We start from the raw sequence: 20,219 nt of genomic DNA on the forward strand, positions 1-20,219 counted from the left end.
CGTGCAGCATCTGTCCAGACATCTGTTCCAACCTCTACTGGGTATTGCCATCGAGGTTCTGGAGCTCTTACTAGGACACAGGTACTTTGGCAGAAATGATACGTCCCTATTGGTCAAACGGGGCAGGAAGTGGAGTCCCCATTGTTCAAAAAGGGCAGGAAGCAGGAAATGGGGACAGAGAGGTCCACCATCGTGGGGAGAAGATTTAACCACAGTCAAACCAGAGCCAGACTCACATCTGTCAAACACAGTTCCAAAGTCTGAAGTCACATCGTAGTCTGTGATTTTCCTTCTGGTTCTAAGAATTTTTAATATATATATAAATATATATATATATATATATATATATATATAAATATATATATATATATATATATATATATAAATATATATATATATATATATATATATATATATATATATCTCCAAGAGAGGAAAGAAAAAGGAGATGCCACATCTCTATTTCCACCCCTATTACAATCTGCAGCTAACACGGGATTTGTAAACTTTGGATTGGTGTGCCATGTTTGTTGGTGACTGTTGGCTTTGAGTGGATGGATTTGTTGTTGGTGAACATAATGAATCCAATATTCTAACAACTGCCAACTTTAGAATGTTGGGTATTGGTTGGCGTTGGTTGAGGCAGGGTGCAGACACGTTAAGATACATTTCCCCACCCACTCAACCCTAGAGAGGGTCTCTACTCACCTATGCTGGGGTATCCAGGGGTCGAGGGGTCCCCCCCTGGATTCAAGGTGAACCCAAAGGCCTGGTGCAGCTTAGTCTGGTCACCGGGGGTGTCACAGGGGTCCACGTAGATCAGAGCCCCCCCAAAACCCAGCTCCAACAGTAGGGAGAGCTGAGGAGATGCACAAGAGTTCCAAACTTTACCCACATTTGACATTTCCAGGGTAGACAGACAGAGACACCTGCATGTGCATCACTGTAGTATGATATGGAGATATAGATGGAGCTATAACGCTAAAATACATTTATCAAGATGTGTGTAAGACACTGAAAAATACCTTTTAAATTTACGGAACACATGCAACTATATATTGGTTAAACCTGGTTTATCTTTGTGACCTTTCATAAACAAGTGAATGAAAAGACGCACGCACACACGCACACACACGGCTATGCCCGAGGGAAAGGCCTGAGGTAAAAGGATGAACATCTAGGACAAATCCCATGAAACCCAAAATCATGAAAACCAAAACAGTGTTCAAAAGTCAAATCTTTACTGCGCAAAAAGCAAACAATAATCCAGGCCAGAGACATGCAAACGCACAGAAGATACAAAAAGGTCCAAACTGAGGCAAGGCAAAAACTTCCAAACAAGGCAAGAAACTTCCAAACAGAAACTGAATACAAAAGATGCAGCGTAGGCCTCAATTGAGAATAAAGTACTGTATATGTTCAAAGCACACACTCAAGTGGAAATTTGTTTATTTTATTTTAGGCTACTGTAGGCCTATTATAGGCTAGGCTATATGAGTTTAGTTGGCTATTTGATTGCAATTTTGATGCATTTTCAGAGTAGGGTATTTATCGGTCTATGAGTCTATATGAACCAAGTATACCACTTATTTAATTGGTGCATTTTAACATAAGTTTCAGTCATCCGGACATTTCAGAGATACAAACGACCTTCGGTCCCGTTGGGTTGGGATAAGTGGGGTCCTACTGTATTTGCATTTTCACGTTTTCATCGCATTATCTGTGCCTTTCCGATCTGTATTTGGGACCAACCCTACTATAGAGCCTGTTGCTCTATACTCTATAGAACCCTATAGAATCAGCTGTATACCCTATAGAATCCAATAGAGCCTGCTTTATACTCTATAGAACCCTATATAATCAGCTTTATACCCTATAGAATCCAATAGAGCCTGCTTTATACTCTATAGAACCCTATAGAATCTGCTTTATACCCTATAGAATCCAATATATACCCTATAGAATCCAATAGAGCCTGCTTTATACTCTATAGAACCCAATAGAATCTGCTTTATACCCTATAGAATCCAATAGAGCCTGCTTTATACTCTATAGAACCCTATAGAATCAGCTTTATACCCTATATAATCCAATAGAGCCTGCTTTATACTCTATAGAACCCTATATAATCTGCTTCCACATTCCGGCAGTGGTCTTCCATCGTGGTATTGGTTGCTAGGTGATATATAAGGGGACACCAACACCTCTATGCCATTGCACAAGAGGACCAGGTTGACATACAGGACAGAACATAGCACCAATAGTGCTGCTGTACTGTACATGCTGCCCATTTGATCCTGCTCCCCCTCTTAATGGGTATAAAGAACCATTTAACGACATTATTTGAAATCCCAGCTAGTGGCTTCATTTTTAATTGCTGTCATCAGCACCGGAGCACTCAACGAAAGAGACGGCTGAAGAGTCAGACTCTGTGACGGCGTGGTGGACGCTAGCGATAATAATTAATTCAGCAGCACTCACACGGACTTTCTAGGTCTCCCACACAGCCCTCTTTCTGAAATACCAGGTGTGCTGATGGAATTACTTCAGACTTCTAAATACCAGGTGTACTGATGGAATTACCACAGACTTCTAAATACCAGGTGTGCTGATGGAAATACCACAGACTTCTAAAGCATTTACTGAACTGTGCTTTCAAGATAAAAAATTAAAAAAATCAGCAGTGCGGATTATCTAACAGTTTGAGAGTGTGTTAGGGCGCTTTCACACCTAAAGGTCTAGACCAGGCATTTCCAAACTGTGAGGCGGCCCCCCCTGGGGGGCTCCAAAGAAATTCAGGGGAGGCGCGGAGGGATGGTTAGAAAAAAATTAATAAGGAAAAACATGTTTTTTACTTTTGAAATGTCTATGGTTTTTACGAATGAACATCGAAATAAATAATGGGATAGATGTATAGCCTACTGAATGTGTGGATAGTGCAGAGAGAGCCTCCCCCCGCAGGCATGAATGTATTGTGCGAAAACGTCATAACGTTAACAAGCAACAGGTGCCACCGAGCTAACTTAGCTGTGTAACGTTATGGGCTAGCTAACGCTGCCTTGCATAATGTACAAATTTGGGGGATTGGGGGGGGGGGGGGCGCAGGTGTGTCACTGTTTTTAGAGGGGAGGCCCACATCGATGGAGTTTGGGAACCCATGATCTAGACCAAGGTCCAAACCAGAATCCCGTTTGGTGCTTTCACATTTGTTATTTTTTATTGATTAGTTCCAGAACTTTCACATTCACACCAGCGGACCAAAGGATTTTTGGTGGCAGACCTAAATTATGTCGTCATCGCTTGCATGGGGGTGCGTCTCCCTATACTTGACACTGATTGGTTTGTGGATGCACGCACGTATGTTTGATCCGAAAGTGCGAACCTTTGATTTCACATTAGGCATCAGCAAACCTTGCTTCGAGCTGAGACCACCTCTATGTATGCTTGAACACCGAGTAACTACAGTAAAACCGAGTAATACCGGTAACACTGACAACTGTTACAAGCCTACTGCTGTTGTAACAATGCAATTTCCCCTTGGATTAACAAAGAACCTACCTACCGTACCTACGTATCTAGATCTGATTTAGAAGATCTAAGGGCGCGAACCTTGGTTTGAGCCGAGACCACCTCTTGAGGTCGGACCAAAGACCGAGTCTTTGACCCTCGCACCGTGGTCCAGGAGGTTTCACACCGGTCAATTTGGCTCGGATCAAACTGGAAAGTCTGAAAGTCCGGACTAAACAACGTAGGTGTGAAAGGGTCCTTAATCGTGTTCTGGATCAAACGACTGGCCAATTCAAACTGGCATACCTCAGCTGGCCGGTAGCCCAGCGGTTGGAGCATCTGGCCAGCAACTGAAAGATTGTTCGTTCAAAACCAGGCCAGACCACTTGACAATTACCTACCTTGTGCCCTTCGGCAAGGTACTTAACCCCAACACTAGCTCAAAACACCCAGAGTCACTCAGGATAAAAGTGCCTGTGTGCTAAATGACCAAATTGCTGTATAAAAATGTAATCTGGTTAACAGCATGTATGCCGTATGTGAGAGTGCAGAGTTCAGAGGTCATGCCGTGATGATAGACCACAGCTATCAGCTGTATTGTGTGAGATCAGTACTAAGGCACAGAGTGCGATGGAAACCAGGGGAGTAAAAATAAAAAAGATTCTCTTGGACAATCAATACATATTTCCAATAAAATTACGCCTCAAAGGTGTGTGTATGTGTGCGCGCGCTGCTATGGTGTTTTATGCGCTTTTAAAGTTGGTTATGTTGTTCGAAATTGTATTACCGGGCTTATTCTTTGCTGTTTGTACTTGGAATTTTTGCTGCTGTCTTGGCCAGGGCTCCTTCATAAAAAAGATCACAATCTTAACAAGACTTCCCTGGCTTCCCTAGCTAACGTTTGATATATTGGTTTATCCGAAAACAAAAAAACAAAAAAATGAAGCGCTATACCAAACACGATGTCCGTTGAAGCTGCCAGCTAGATCGCCAAATAATGTCCAGCCCACTAGCCTACCTCAACAGCTATTCAACATCCACTACTACACAAGCTATCAGAGCACATGTGAATATACATCAACCAATATAAACGGTGGTATTAATGTTTTGAATATGAAAATACCATTAAATGGTTAATACTGTAAACAACCTCTCTTTCTACACTGACACACGCACCTACAGAACCATACTGCACAAGGTGACCTTATTTCTAGTCAACAGAATGTGAATTATGTTCAAAAGTGTTCAGCTTGACAGAGAAAATCAGTGATGACACATAAATGCAGTATGATTTAGATTCTGGGAGAAACTATTTCCTGCCAGCTGAACATTGTGTCTGGAGGGAAAGGAGATTGAATCAAGGTACTCCAGGCAAATAGCTGCTTGGAGAGGCTCAAAGGGTTTAACAGCTTCTGCGAGCTGGTTATGATGAGGTGCTGCTCCTTAATCTCCTGCTAACCACCCAACGCTAAGCACAACGAGGGCTTTTGAGAGAGGTGTGTGGAGGCTGAAGGGAAATCAGGCAGATGAGAAGAGTCAGACGTGTTTACTCCGTCTACCGTCGAGATGGACGCTCTTACCCCTCGGCAGACATCAACATCAACATGAGAGAACATTACGGCAGCATCGCTCATAATTGAAACTATTACGCCACAAGGGAAAACACAGATAGGAATTAGGTGGCGGCGTTAGACAAAATGGGCAGAATCCGTAACATGAGTTATGGGTAACAATAGCAAATGCTGTGAAGCCTGGTGAAATAAATAAAATGTGATAAATGTTTGGTCGAGAAAACACGGCTTTATTATGATCCAAATAGGATGTAAAATGGGTGTGATATATTTTCAGCTATTAACTGCAAACTCTATAACTCTAGCCTTCATAGTCCTATAGAGAAAACAAAATCTTAAATGTAGTCCTGACATTGAGTAGCACCTATACAGTAATTGGTCTGGATGTGTCTGGGTTCAATTGAGCATGAATGAGACACCAAGCAGAGGAAAAGCCGATAACTGTGTATGGTCATAACATTAGTGGTCTCCGTAGCTGTGTACATTCCTCCTGATCAGCAGTGTTGTCACCAGAGTCACCTTCAGGGTCACCAACCATGCCTCATCAATCAGGAGGCTAGGGGCCGTCCGTTTGCTTTTAGTCTCCTTACATACAGTATAATAAGCCATAATCACCCAGTGCGTATACAATGATTTTTGCACCCTTCATCCAACTCCAATTCAGTTAGCTGCTGTCACTAGGCGGGCTTGTGATGAATTGTACATGATTGCATAATGCCTTTTCATTTCCTGTTAAATTAGCTTCAATGTCTCATTGTGTTTGTATTTGTACTGCAGTGAGACTTACAGCGTACCTTTGATGAAAATGGAGTATTTCTGGAAGAACAGCTTTGGTATACAACAATAATCCTGGTTCCCTACACTGGGGTACCCTAATTATGGCTACACAACACTAATAGAAAACAGAATATTGCAATGGACCAATGGAGGTACACAACAGCACACAAACTAGGGAACATAGGAACAGAAGATTGACAGTCCACATTCAACACCAGTCCACGTAGACCGGTAATGTTATGAAGCATGTGAGAATGTACAATGTTCTCAAAGCCACTGGGATATAGCTAGCTACCAACTTGTAGCTGCACCATTAGCTGGAATGAGAACCGAGTGGAGGTGGCTAGCAGTCCAGCGTAGGCTAGTGTTCATGTAGCTAGCTGGGAATAGGAGCCAGTAGGCAGGCAGAATGGTGGGATTTCCTCTGACTTACAAGGCAAGTGAGTTGGTGTAGGTTTCCTGTCTGTCAAAGAATTTACTTTAAAATACTGCTCTTGGTTTATAAAGCACTGAATGGTTTAGGGCCAAGATATATTTCTGATCTGCTGCTACGTTATGAGCCAACCAGACCTCTCAAGTCGTCTGACACAGGTCTGCTTTCTGTCCCCAGAGTTAAAACAAAAGATGGAGAAGCAGTGTTCAGCTTTTATGCTACACATATCTGGAATAAACTTCCAGAAAACTGCAGGTCTGCTGCAACTCTCTGTTCTTTTAAATCATATTTTCTTTTTGCCGCTGCTTTTTATTAGTCAGGTTCAGTCAGGGACGGGGAGCAGTATGAGATTGATGTCCGACCATTGGACCTACCTTGTAAAGTAAGGGTGCTTGTCCAAGTTTTAATAGTGCAATTTGGTTGGTGACGTTCATGGTAGCGCTGGTGCTTGCTAGGTCCTCTGGGCTTCCATACTGCACATCCAACACCTCGGCCTGGGGGGGGGGAGGGTGTGTAGAGAGAGAGAGAGAGAGAGAGAGAGAGAGAGAGGGAGAGAGAGAGAGAGAGAGAGAGAGAAATGTAAGCATCAAACCCACCGGTACAAAAAACCTGCCCTGGAATCTGAATATCAAGATTCAAGATTTATTTATTTAGCACATTGCTGCCGACTCCAAGTTTATGCTCAGACAGACTCCAATACTCAATTTACATAATTTCTACACAGTATAAAATATGGGCAAGGGTGATCAGTCTGGATAAATTATGTACATTCTATATGAATAATACATCAATAACCTGGGGGGACATGCATGTGTTATATACATGCTATAGCTATAATAAATAATCCTGGGAGGGGGTTATATTGACATTTACATTGTGGTTTTGTTATGTACACTAGATATTCTATATACACGAGATGTTCTAGAGATGTTCTAGATTGAGTCATTCAGGTGCTGGACAGTGGCGATTGCTCCTATAAGCCAGGGTAAGCCTGGTTTACCCATACATCCAAATAAAACTTGATTTTTGCGCCTTCTTTCAGTGAAAGAAAGCACAAAAATCGACTGACTGTTTTTGACTATTCTGCCATATCTCTTCATTTTCATCCGTGTTTACTGTTTTGGTAGTCCGCTACCAGGCAGTAGTCACCGAGGCAGGCTTGAAGCACATGGGGACAATGGACTGTGCCAGGGACAGGTTGAATATCATTCGAACACAGGAGCCAGTTGGTCGGTGCACGCCTTAAGGACCCACCCTGCAATACCGTCTGGTCCCGCAGCTTTCCTGATGTTCACCTGTTTAAACACCCCTCTGACGTCGTGTTCAGAGAGAGCGAGTGCTCTCCCCCCCCTTCTGTTCTCCTCCACCTGCGGTGTGGCGGCCGTCCGGCTGTTGCTGGTCTCAAAGCGAGCATAGAAAGTGTTGAGGCTGTTCATGAGAGCAGTGTCTACTCCGAAGAGGATGGAGATCCCTTGTGGTCCGCCATTGGTGTTTACTCCCTGACACACACTTCGGAGCTCGCCTGAATTTTAATTAAATCTTAACACCGTATTCCCATTTGGCTTCCTTCACTGCTCTCTTTACATAGTATGCTGCTGCCTTATAATCATCCATATTGCCAGTCTCTAGTCCTAGTTTGTAGGCAGTGGTGTTCTTTTTTAGTGCTTTGCATGTTTTGTCGTTAATACCGGGTTTTTGGTTTGGGTAGGTGTTGATGGTAGCCAGGCCAAAGGAAGCCGGCGGAGTGACTGTTCCCTATGGGTGCCCAGGACTCAGCTCGGTACAGTATGCCCCCCCTGAGTGCAGTATAACAGATGCAATCATGTCCTAAATGGCATCTCGAATCAACCTTCCTCCTGGGAGCGGGAAGGCCCAGTAATGACTGATGGCCACTCGGCCAGACCGCTGTGAGTCACCAGTTCGAGGCTGAGGGAGGAGGAAGTGAGAATGGAGAGAGGAGTCAAAGTCACAGTGCTATTTCTGAGTGGGATTCTCTGTCTTCCTCTCGCACTTCTGTACTTACTCTCTCCTGTCGCATCACCTGGGTTTCTTCTCCTCTCTCTCCCTCTCTCTCTCTCTCTCTCTCTCACACACACACACACACACACACACACACTCTCTCTCTTTCTCTCCGTCTCTCTCCAGCCGCATCAATTCATTTTTCATGTGGCCCAGGGGCGAATGAAAGTGCGACGCGACCGAGGAGAGTACATCTCGTTTGCATCGTGGGGACCGGGGGAGTGGCGAGAGATTTATCACCCCTGTCGGCATTTGCGTCATAAAAGTCCTCCGTTAAATTCCACAGAAGAGACACAGGCAAATTGGAATACAGAGAGAGGAGAGGGATTTCTTTCCCTGGCATCTGACTGAGATCTCTCTCTCTCTCTCTCTCTCTCTCTCGCCCTCCCTTCTCTGGTTCTTTTCTACAGTAATGAAATTAATGACACCGCTTGCTGCACTGAGCATATTGGCCCTGCACAACGGATGAATGTCCCCTTGTCTGCTATTCATCTGGATGCTGTGGTGTCTGGCTGCTGGCGACACCACTGATTGTTTTGCCGTCAGGCTGATTGACTGTGGCGAAAATCCCCCCAATAATCACCCATTATCACACCGAGTAGCTGAATTGCCACCTCAATCAGGGCCGACAATTATGACTGGTGACGGAGAGGGTGGCGACGGCAAATCCTGTTTGCAATGAGGTTGAATTCAATGTCCTCTCAAGGCAATTGCAGGGAGCTACGCATGCAGACACATCACACGACACATTTACACAAGACTCACATCTCTCTCCCCTCTCTCCCTCTCTCTCTCTCTCTCTCTCTCTCTCTCTCTCTCTCTCTCTCTCAGTAAAGACATGTGAGACCAGCAGGTAGTTGGTGTCTCTCCCAGCTCTAAACAATCCCAATCCTGCCACACTACAGAACATAGTCAAATGCTCTTGAGTCCGCTTGACTTAGACTACAGTTGAATTAGATATCTCCGTCTAAGCAGAATTACAACTCAATATAATAAAATGTATCAGGAGTCCCAGAGAGAAGGGTAATGAGGTATCCTGTTCATTAATTATTCCTGAAACAAATCTTAAATGTATGACAATGCTCAACCACAAGAGACTTAAAGGTATAATATGTAATATGTGGATTAAAAAAAAATAAAAAAAATAAAAACATCCATAGGGCTTTGCGAAGGCTGCAGAGTAAAAGTATTGCTTTTCCATAAAAATCTATATTTTTTCTGAAATTATTACATTATGAAATTTTGACGGCCCGACAATGACACTCTGTTGATATCATACCAGCCAATAGTATTACAGTGTTGGTACTGTGCGCTGGGTTGTCAGGTACTATTCTAGCTTCACCACTGTGAGATTAGCAGTAGCCAGCTAACGTTATACTTCCATGAATTAGCAGCATTATAGATGTTGGTTAGTGTGTTTGCGACTATAAAATGGCAGCTTTTCCGTATACGTCCGCTCACTCTTTTCAGCTAAACGTTTGGTAAAAGGGCCGAGTTTCGTCGTCCTGCTTCTTCGCCTGAGCCCCTGCGAACCGTGCGATTCGAATCTTAAAAGCTCAGTGACTGAAGAAAGAGCAAAAGTCAGATAGATATCGGGCCAGCCTTTGCTCGTTGGACGGAGTTTATGGAGTTTCATGGGATAAAGTCGCATGCTGACATGGCTACTTTTCTACTAGACCGGTAAGCTAGCTAACTAGCTACTAGACCGGTAAGCTAGCTAACTAGCTATCGTTATCTTTCTTCTAACTTTATCTCCACACTACAGCATCTAACGTAACTTATTACATGGCACTCAAATACTTGATTGTGATTACTGATTAGTGTAACGTTATGTTCCTCTCGGAGTGAAGATCTTATCACAGTATGACTGAAACAGTGCGTTCTCTGGCATTTTGGCAACCAATACGTTGTGTTGTTGCAGTTCTTATCTTTAGACACAAGATGGGGGAAATAATCCACATATTACATATTATACCTTTAAATATGAGAGTAAGAGAGATAAGAATGAATGTTAAACCACTATTATTATCTTTTTTTTTTCATATTTCATAACCACTTTTTTTAATCTCTGAAGCCTAGACATATTTGAACATGGTACAGTATAAAGGTGTTTTAAGGTGTTTTAAGGTGTATAGTACGCAGACTTCTATGAGCGTGCTGCATGTTCTTTAAAGCCTGCCGTGTGATAATGGGCCTGCTGTGTGATAATAGGACTGAGGCTGGGAAGTGAGGAGGACTAACACAAAACTCTGTGACCTCTCCCTCTCTCTCTTTCTCTCCCCCCCCCTCTCTCTCTCTTTTTCTGGCGTTCTCCCTCTCTCTCCCTCTCTCTTTCTCTCTTTTTTTCTCTTTCTCTCTCTCCCTCTCGCTTTCTCTCACTCCTGTTCTCTCTCTCTCTTTTTTTCTCTCTCTCTTTCTCTCCCTCTTTTTCTCTCTCTCTGTCTCTCTCCCTTTCTCGCTCTTTCCCTCTCTCTCTCTCTCTCTCTCTCTGTCTCTCAGGAGTCCCGTCGTGCCGCAGCAGCAGAGCCCATTACCCACAATCCTCGGCCCTTTCATCAATCACACACGCCATCTTTGTTTCCCTAAACTGATGTTTAGATATCGCAGGCACAGTTTAATTCAAGGCAGCACACTCAAACAGCCCACAGAAACAGGCCAGTGATGGATGACTCTGACCCTGCTTTTTTAGGGGTGAAGTCAGATTTGGCCGGCATGTAATCGTACGGAGACTTTATAGTCTGACTATATTATCCGACTTTTAGATATATTTATATATTTTTTCCCGGAGCTTTGAGGCAACTCGGACCTCAGAGGATAACAAGCCTCTTGTTCAGACTCTGTCCTGTTCCTTCCTCCCCAGGAGACAGGAGACCATTCCATAAATAGGATCCTGTGTTTCTTATGTCTGTAATGGGTTGACTTGCATAATGACTTGTATTAACCCTCAGTCTCAAGGATGGATTTGCACGCCTCTGCACTGTAAAGTTAGAGAGCGGCAGAGAGAGAGAGGGAGAGGAGAGCGTGTGCTTTTTCGAGTCTCACTCGATGACGCCTCGGGGGAGAAAGAGCGAGAACTGTAATTTTGGATGTGGCTGAACTGTGGGGGAACTCTTAACATTTAAAGGTCACAACCTTTTTGGCTGTGGCCTTTTAACGTGACCCCCCTGGCTGGGATGCTAAACAAAGTTAACCGGAGGTCAGAGTTCACGGAGCAGCAGCAGTGGCAGCTGGCGGAGGAGGATGCTGTGTGGAACAGCTGGATAGCTGGATATACTTTATGGAATTGCTGTATGTAAAGGCTAGCTGTATAGCTGGATAAATGTGAAGCTGTATCTAGGGGCTAGCTAGCAGCGCGCTCAGAGTTACCCATGAATAATGTTTGGAGAAGAGGTATATCGGAGGTGTACAGTTCATGTTGGATCATTTTGTGAGGCATCAAGTGCTTCATTCAAGCATGTCATTACGTATTATCATGATTATATCCTAGCATAAATTGCAATACGAGAACATGGTAGCATATGCAAGCTGGCTGATAATGTAAAATAGGATAAATGTTCTTAGTAGACATAATCAGGTCTGAAAGATTGTGGTCATGTTTACAGTGTAACACAGAGCTTTACTGGCTGGCTGTAGCTGAGCTGTGAGATGTAGAAACCGTGCTGTGTGTATAGTACATGTTTTGGGTCAAACTAGAAAGTCTACAGCTTCTCAGAATTGGCTTGATGACCTCCCTCTGCATGCAGGGAATTTACCCAGTAACCTACACGTAAACCTTGTGTTTTAACAGACCTTTCGACTCACAGGCCGACAGAAACATGGTGTGGGGGTAAGTGAAGTACCCCCCTCCCCCCCACCATACTCCAAACCCGGGTTCATATCCACTGGGCCAAACCACCCCAGCCTAACCACAAACATTGACATTATGTAGATGTGTATGATCTAGCACTGCCACTGCTGATATATGTTCTTATAGAGGGCTTTACTGACGATGACTGGGATGCACACTTACTTCAGACGAAATGTACTTAACTTTGTGTATATATATTCATTTAAATATGTATGTTATATATACATATTCACTTAAATTTCATATTAGAGACTACAGGAATAGCCAGCACATTATAGGCAATTTTTCTGTGTCTCTCTCAACTATGTGTGCACTCTACTGTTAGTCATGTCTCTCTTATGAAGTATTTAGCCCATGTTTACTGCTCTGTACTGTATATGTTCTTAGCCAATAGACAAACATTTCCCAGGAGCTTGCTCGATCGTCTCATTGTGAGAGGTCAGGGAATCATTTTTACACCTCACTTTTCTGGCCCCCGGGTGAAACTGTTTTTTTTTGCTTCCCTTCGGAAGATGTAGGGGTGGGACCTATGCCCCCCCCCCCATTGCTCTCTGTAAAGCGCATTGTATTGCCTCTGTGTATAAAATGCGCTATACAAATAAAGTTGGATTTGATTTGAACTACTATAATTGGCTTTGGGTAATGTAGACACGGTAGGTAGCGCTGTAGCAGTGTGTGTGGGTGTGTGTACCTCCAGACTGCCCGTGGCAGAGTACGCCACGTATGAGTAGCGCTGATCCGCCGCTGGGTTGTGTCCCGCACACGAGGCTCCGTTCGGCAGGAAGCACTGTTGTTCGGACCGGTCAAATATGGTGCTGGGGGTTGGGCCAGGGAGGCTGAGGAGCACGCTGTAGTTGGACAGCTGGACGTCAGTCAAACCCAGCCCCGCCCACTGCTGGCGGAGGTACCTCACCCTGGCCTCCTCGCTGTCCTCTGATAGGCTGCTGAAAGATCTAGAAGGCGGAGACAGATAGAGGTTTGGATAATATCATTATCTGTGTGGGTCTTCTAAACTATATAGGGTATAAAACACATTCCAACACTTTCCAATGCAGCATTATAATGAGTGATGAATCGCTTATTGACACACTATTTGTGGATGGATGACATACTATTCAGATTAAAGCTGTGACCAAATGACAATTATTCTCCCTAATGTGTGCTAAGCACCCTCTTCATGGTCTTCATGAGACTAATTCAAATGGCTGAGGAAATATAAAATGTGACTAATGTGAATTAGAATGGAGAAAATCAATTGTCTGCTGAACAAATGGGATGTGCTATTAAAATGATTGTGCATGAGGAATATATAACAGATAAGATGCAGGCAAATCCAACTGAAAAGCAGAGGTCTGTGAGGCCCTGTTAAACACATCAGTAACCCGTTAACCAGTCAGAAGCATGGGTGTGACGGAGGACTGTTAACCCAGTGAAACAGGGGTGGTTCGGTGACTGTGCTGATGGAATGGGAGTCCCTGAGCGCCTGTCCTGGGCTCAGCTTTAGCTGGACTAAAGCACACGTTTCTGGGTTCGAATCTCGCCTGTGACCCAGATGAGTCGAGCCATGGGGAGGGGTGTCAAAGGGAGGTGGGTCGATGACCTTGATGATGATCCAGTCGTCACCAGCTATCATTGATATAGTAATGTTATCTCAAGAATAAACAGCTGTGACAGCTTCAAAAATATAAAAATTATTATTTTTTATATTATTATATTATTTTTAATTTTTTGAGGAATCACAGAAGGTACATTTCATGTGTTCCTGTTCAACTTCTTAGAGACATACATTCCTACTGTACAATGACACATTCAGCTGATTTATACTTTATTTAGAACATTTCTGAAATGAGACAAAGCCTTCAGGTCTTGCCTTAGGGTCTCCCCTAAACAAGATCACTTGGAAATTGGACAGTAATTATGAAGGTCTCTACAGTCTCCCCCCTTATGAAGTGGACGTACATCAGCAGTTTTCCAATTCTTTGGTACAATTCCTAAGCTAAGTGAAAGATTAAAAATGTGTGTTAAGGGCCCAGCTATAACTGAAGCGCTTTGAGTGCCGCTAAGGTGGAAAAGCGCTATATAAGTGCAGTCCATTTACCATTTGAAGCGGATAACCTCAGTAGCCACGGGTCAAGAAGATCAGCACCCATAGCCATTTTTTTAATCTTCAATAAAGAATCATCCACTTCAATTTCAGATAACCCTTTGAATACGACCGTCTTGCCGGCAAAATATTAAAACTATCGAAAAAAAAAAAAAAAAAAAATTTAAAGAAAGGAAACTTTCCAACATTCCATCACTTCCTGAGAATCTGTGCTTTCTAGTATTATAGGAAAAATTCAATTAATATTCTGAATAATGGCACTGTACTCACTGTACTAAAAGGGATAAAAAAATAAAAACTAAAAGAGAAACTACAAGCATTCGGGAGCTCTGGTCCTCACTGGTCCTCATGCTGGTTGTCCTCTACCCATTTGGCCATAGAGGATCTATCAGGTTCATTCTATCAAATATATCGCCTGCATTAATAAGGTGACAGATTTCTACCTCGTCACTTATGGGACCAGAGTCAGAGAGGAACTGCTGGGAAGTATTTGGGCAAACTTGTTCTTCATGGGTTTACAGTAAGTGTTTTCCAGAATTTCCCTGTGTTACCAGCACTCATAAATTAAATTTAGATAATAGGCAGATTGTGCTTTCCTGGTCAAAATAGTAAACCTGTTTTTCCGCTGACTAAACAGAATCCAATCCGTTGCCGCCTTGTTTTTTCTAGCCTTTGACCATGCTTTCTGTCAATCATAGCTTTAGATAATTTGAGTGAGAAACATTGTATTGCATTGTATTGTTTTGTATTGTATTGCACTGTACTTTAGATTGCTATTCTTGCACTTTGCCTTCAGCACTAGATTATGCTCTTAGTCACTTGTTTTAGAGGGAAGATGCACTTTCTGGCAAGTAGTACATTGGCTTTTCCTACGTTAAATGCAATTATTGTTAGTCGCTTTGGATAAAAGCTGCTAAATGACTGTAATGTAATGTAAACACAAGGTTTGTCTGTCCTTAATCCTTAGTCTGCTAAAAGGGAGCATGCTTGGTATTAAGAACCCTGGATATATAAACAAGGGCCAGATCAGGATCAGATATGAGGAACACCCTGTCCAATTCAAACACATTTCAATCATACAGGAAGGAAAACCTGAAAACATCAGCCAAACCTGACTTTTAAATACTAAAACATCTGTCTATTGGGGGATTGGCATCTTAGACTATACAGTAACTGCATTTGCTGTAAGTGCATTTGCTGACTATACTGTAAGTGCATTTGCTCATGAAATGAACATGTTCTGGAATGACGGCATATTCATTCTGAAGTCTTTTCGTTGGATTATTGAAAACAAAACAAGTTGAGACGGTGAGACAAATCTATTCATTTACCGGTGACTATAGAATAATTAAATATTTAAACATTTCGCCGTGTCTAAATGTCCTGAGTGTATTATGCCGATGTGCTCTATAATTGTTCCTTGATGCATTAAATAACTCCTACAAACAACACCCTAGCCCATAATACATGATAATGTTTGAAACAGAAGTATGCTATTTACAAGATGGCTACCCTTGCTATCCACCCAATCCAAATGCCAGTCTTTCAGTCAACCTGATTTCACCATGAAACCTCTATAACCTACAGTTATCAATCAATCAAAGCTTTATTTAATAGTTAATAGTTTAAGTACTGAAGGCTACTCAAGGGATGAAAAGAGCAGACTATAAACAGGGTACAAATTCTATCATTTTACAATTTCTCATAATTTTGAGCTTTTTCCAAACTAGCTGTGAATCGAGTCTAGAAAGTAAAAAACATATATTTGGTTCTGCAATGCGAAATAAACCAAATCTTCAACATACTGCAATCCATGAAGTCACATTTCACATTCAGCATCATCATCATCAACAACAACAACAACAACAACAACAAACATGTTTTGACAAGACAAGGGCTGTAACTGACACACATACAGACATCTCTACAGTAAGGTAGAGGATTTTCTTGTTGTGAAATCACACATACACGCACGCCCGCGCGCACACACACACACACACACACACACACACACACACACACACAGCCACTCGAGAATAGCCAATCCACAGGATTTGGGCTCAGGTCTCAATCCACAGGGTGCCCCCTCTCAACAGCTTGGCTGATATATAGACATTTCCTCACAGCCCAGATTCACACACACACACACACACACACAACACACAGACACGCGCATACTGTACACACGCAAATGCGCATACACACACACACACACACAAACTGGCCCCTCTTGGCAAACTCTGCTGGCCGCAGGGGACTGATGCATGCCGACGGAGGCAGGACATGGCAGAGACGTGTGTTTGTGCCATCTGTTCCGGAGTCTGATATAGATATAACACCCAACCAACCACACCTACAGACCCAACACTCACAACCTCAACAACAACACCAGCAAAAAGCGGGACTCTCTACATCCTCACATATATTTTAGAAGGTTATGAGGGAAATAGAAGCTTTTGCTTGTGTGTGTGTGTGTGTGTGTGGGGGGGGGGGGGGGGGGTAGAGTTGTCGTCTATATAAGGGGTATGTTTTTTGTCCAATGTCCTCCCCAACCTCCTGGGGGGTATTCCACAAAGCTGGTTAACAGAGTACACCTGACCTTCCTCTAAGTGACTTCCCTCTAAGTGACTTCGCTCTAAGTGACTTCCCTCTAAGTGACTTCCCTCTAAGTGACTTCTCTCTTGGTGACTTCTCTCTTGGTGACTTCCCTCTAAGTGACTTCTCTCTAAGTGACTTCTCTCTAAGTGACTTCTCTCTAAGTGACTTCTCTCTTAGTGACTTCCCTCTAAGTGACTTCCCTCTAAGCGACTTCTCTCTAAGCGACTTCTCTCTAAGTGACTTCTCTCTTAGCGACTTCTCTCTAAGTGACTTCTCTCTAAGTGACTTCTCTCTAAGTGACTTCCCTCTAAGTGACTTCTCTCTAAGCGACTTCTCTCTAAGTGACTTCTCTCTAAGTGACTTCCCTCTAAGTGACTTCTCTCTAAGTGACTTCCCTCTAAGTGACTTCCCTCTAAGTGACTTCTCTCTAAGTGACTTCTCTCTAAGTGACTTCCCTCTAAGTGACTTCTCTCTAAGTGACTTCTCTCTAAGTGACTTCTCTCTAAGTGACTTCTCTCTAAGTGACTTCTCTCTTAGTGACTTCTCTCTAAGTGACTTCTCTCTAAGTGACTTCTCTCTTAGCGACTTCTCTCTAAGTAAAACCCGGAACACTTTTTTATTTACTTAAGTCCATGTTACAGATTTGAAGAGTTTCCAGGTTTTACTCAATGCAAAAACCAGGCTCACTCAGTTAGCCAGCTTTGTGAAATACACCTGGGCCCTATTTCAAAAAGCGCGCTCAAAAAAGTGGGACTTATACTGGGAATCCTGACTTGAACTATCCACAACAGATCAAGCGGGGCTAAAGTGGTTTCAAAAATGCCAATCCCAGTTCACACAACGAGGCTAATTTGAGCCAGGTGTAGATAGACAAGCTAATTGCGGGTGCACATGATTATTAAGCAGCCCTCTCTATCAAGCATGGAGCTATCGATTTCACAATGGCTAAGCGCCCGTCGAGGGAGAGAGTGATGTTCACAGCCGCTGAACAGCATCTGATTGTAGAAGTTTATGATGAATTCAAACATCTCATAAGCAAGCAGGGAAATACAGCTGCCATAAATAAAACCAGAGGAAAAAGAAGGCAAGCACTTGCTAAGTTGCAATCATACAGTATATATATATATGTGTGTGTGTGTGTGTGTGTGTGTGTGTGTGTGTGTGTGTGTGTGTGTGTGTGTAGAGGCTATAGGATGTATATTTGATGCATTTCAACAAATTACACTTCATTTATTAGGGGGTGGGGACACTTTTTCAAATAGTAACAGCTTGAGTGGAGAAAAAATAAGGCTGAACATAGGGATACATGCCCCTAATTTGCATGCCATTGCCATCGTCTGGGAAGATTGGGTCAACATTGTCCAAGTCCTCTTCCACAGCTACCCCTGACCGGTCTAAATGGGCTGGTGTCCTTATATACTGTATACTTATATAGTCCTACCTATAGGCGTTTATTTAATGGACTTCAAAAAACATAGGCTACATATACCCAGCACCAATATTTTAGCTTTATCCTATATCAAATATCATAATAATGATTTCCCATTATTCTTTCTTTTATTATTTGCCTGATAGTGGTTAATAAAGTCACATGTGACAGCATGCAGGTCAAATCATTGCTTTCCCGTCCTCAGGTTGAGCAGCAGCTCAGATAACCCAGACCTTTATCCTGCTCTGGACCAGGCTAGTTCACCAGCACACGTTTCCATGGTGACTGAACATAGACTATTTTCAGCTTCGTTTATGAAACCTGTCATAGAAATTGTAGTTTCATCACCTCCTTTGTAATTCACCACCTCCCTCAACCTTTCACATAGCTGTGCTAATCTAATTCATGACAGGATGACCTCCAGGAGGTCAACACACCTAGACGTTGTCTGCTCCAGAATAACCATCCTTTGTCCCTTTGTCCCTGCAAGAATTACCGCCTTTTCTCATGTCACGTGTCTGTATTCTCGACCACTGTTGATGACGCCTGCCATTTAATATAATGTGTACAATGGGCCAAATAGCCAATCACATCCTGGATGCGCCATACCTGTGTATTGCTTGAATATAAGGCCACGCAAGACCAGACTGGGGCACTTCTCTTGGATGAACCACTCACGTGCGTTGTCCTGAAGTCCTTGCGCTCGTATGTTTTCTCAATAAACCAGACTTATGGCGCGTTCCAGGCAACCCGTAACTCGTGTTTTTCCGACCTCCTACACGTGAAAATGCTCTGGAATGGCAGTCAAACCCGTAACTTCCCACCCGTGAACTCGTACAGATCGATGTACTCCCAGTTGCCGGGTGGGAAGTTACGGGTTTGACTGCCATTCCAGAGCATTTTCACGTGTAGGAGGTAGAAAAAACACGAGTTACGGGTTGCCTGGAACGCGCCATTACTGTAACCTGTTTGAGCGAATCTTGGCAAATCATTTTTGACTAGATGAGTTAAAAATCTTCTACAAGCCCAATCAACTGAAGATGAGAACCGCTTATTTGCTGAGCTCGCTTTATGAAATAGGGCCCTGGCCTCGTCTCAGACAGATGTGTAAGGAAATAAGCGCCACTAAAATGGCGCCTGCGAGGCCCTGGTGTGCCGCTATTGGCATTTCCGCGCTCTAATTCCGTCTGGGTGAGTGACAGTGATTGGCAGCTGGTGTTTGGCGGAGGTGTGTTGGTTGAAGTCTGTGGGCCAGGCCACCTGGGATAACCCCTCCTCCTCCTCCTCCAGGGGTCCGGCTAACTGATAGCAGCCGTCCGTCTCGCTGCCTGTCTGGATGGCCATTGAACTGTGGCACAATGTTATTAAGGATGTGTGACCCTCTGTGCTTTCTGAAAGAGCTGAACTCTCTCTCTCTCTCATCTCTCTCTCCATCATGCTCTTGCTGTCTTTCCCTCTCTCATCCACTCTTCTCTCTCTCTCTCTTCTCTCTGCCCCCGGGCCTCTTGAGAGCTCTTTCTGTTAAAAAGCTGACAAAAGGCAGTGATGGCAGATAGCTCGGCCTCCCATACATCCATTCCCAGCCTGTGACTCTGCTAGCACGGCTACGGGTGGCTGAAGGCCAAGCTCGCATTCATCTCAATGAATTGTACTTACTCTAGGCCTCCGTTTTCCCAAGGGATATACAGTACATTTGGCATACTGCTGGAACGGCTATAGTCCTGTCATTAGCTATTGCAAAGGCAGTCATATTCATCTGTATACTGTATGTGTTGTTTTGGGACAGATTGGCAGGGTGTTCAGTGTCACTTTACCTCATGTTGACATTGTAGCAACAACATTGTTGTCATGTAGGAATTATGTTTTTGCTGAAAAGGTTAGTACGACTAAAACAAGATAATCCATCCACCAACCAACCATCCCTCCACTCTCCA

The 20,219-nt window shown here is 43.4% G+C and overlaps 1 protein-coding gene across 1 annotated transcript in view; it reads right to left on the reverse strand.

Moving 5' to 3' along the window:
* The window catches only part of naaladl2 (N-acetylated alpha-linked acidic dipeptidase like 2), a gene marked incomplete at both ends in the record, with an annotated part of 185,844 nt that overhangs the window by 110,069 nt on the left and 55,556 nt on the right, over nt 1-20,219 (reverse strand). The window contains 3 exons of the mRNA XM_084436165.1: nt 709-859; nt 6,663-6,782; nt 12,846-13,107. Of these exons, the coding sequence (XP_084292291.1) occupies nt 709-859; nt 6,663-6,782; nt 12,846-13,107 (533 nt within the window). The remainder of the gene's footprint in view (nt 1-708; nt 860-6,662; nt 6,783-12,845; nt 13,108-20,219) is intronic.

This window comes from Borostomias antarcticus (genome assembly GCF_949987555.1).
Source record: "Borostomias antarcticus genome assembly, chromosome: 3".
NCBI classification, from domain to species: domain Eukaryota; kingdom Metazoa; phylum Chordata; class Actinopteri; order Stomiiformes; family Stomiidae; genus Borostomias; species Borostomias antarcticus.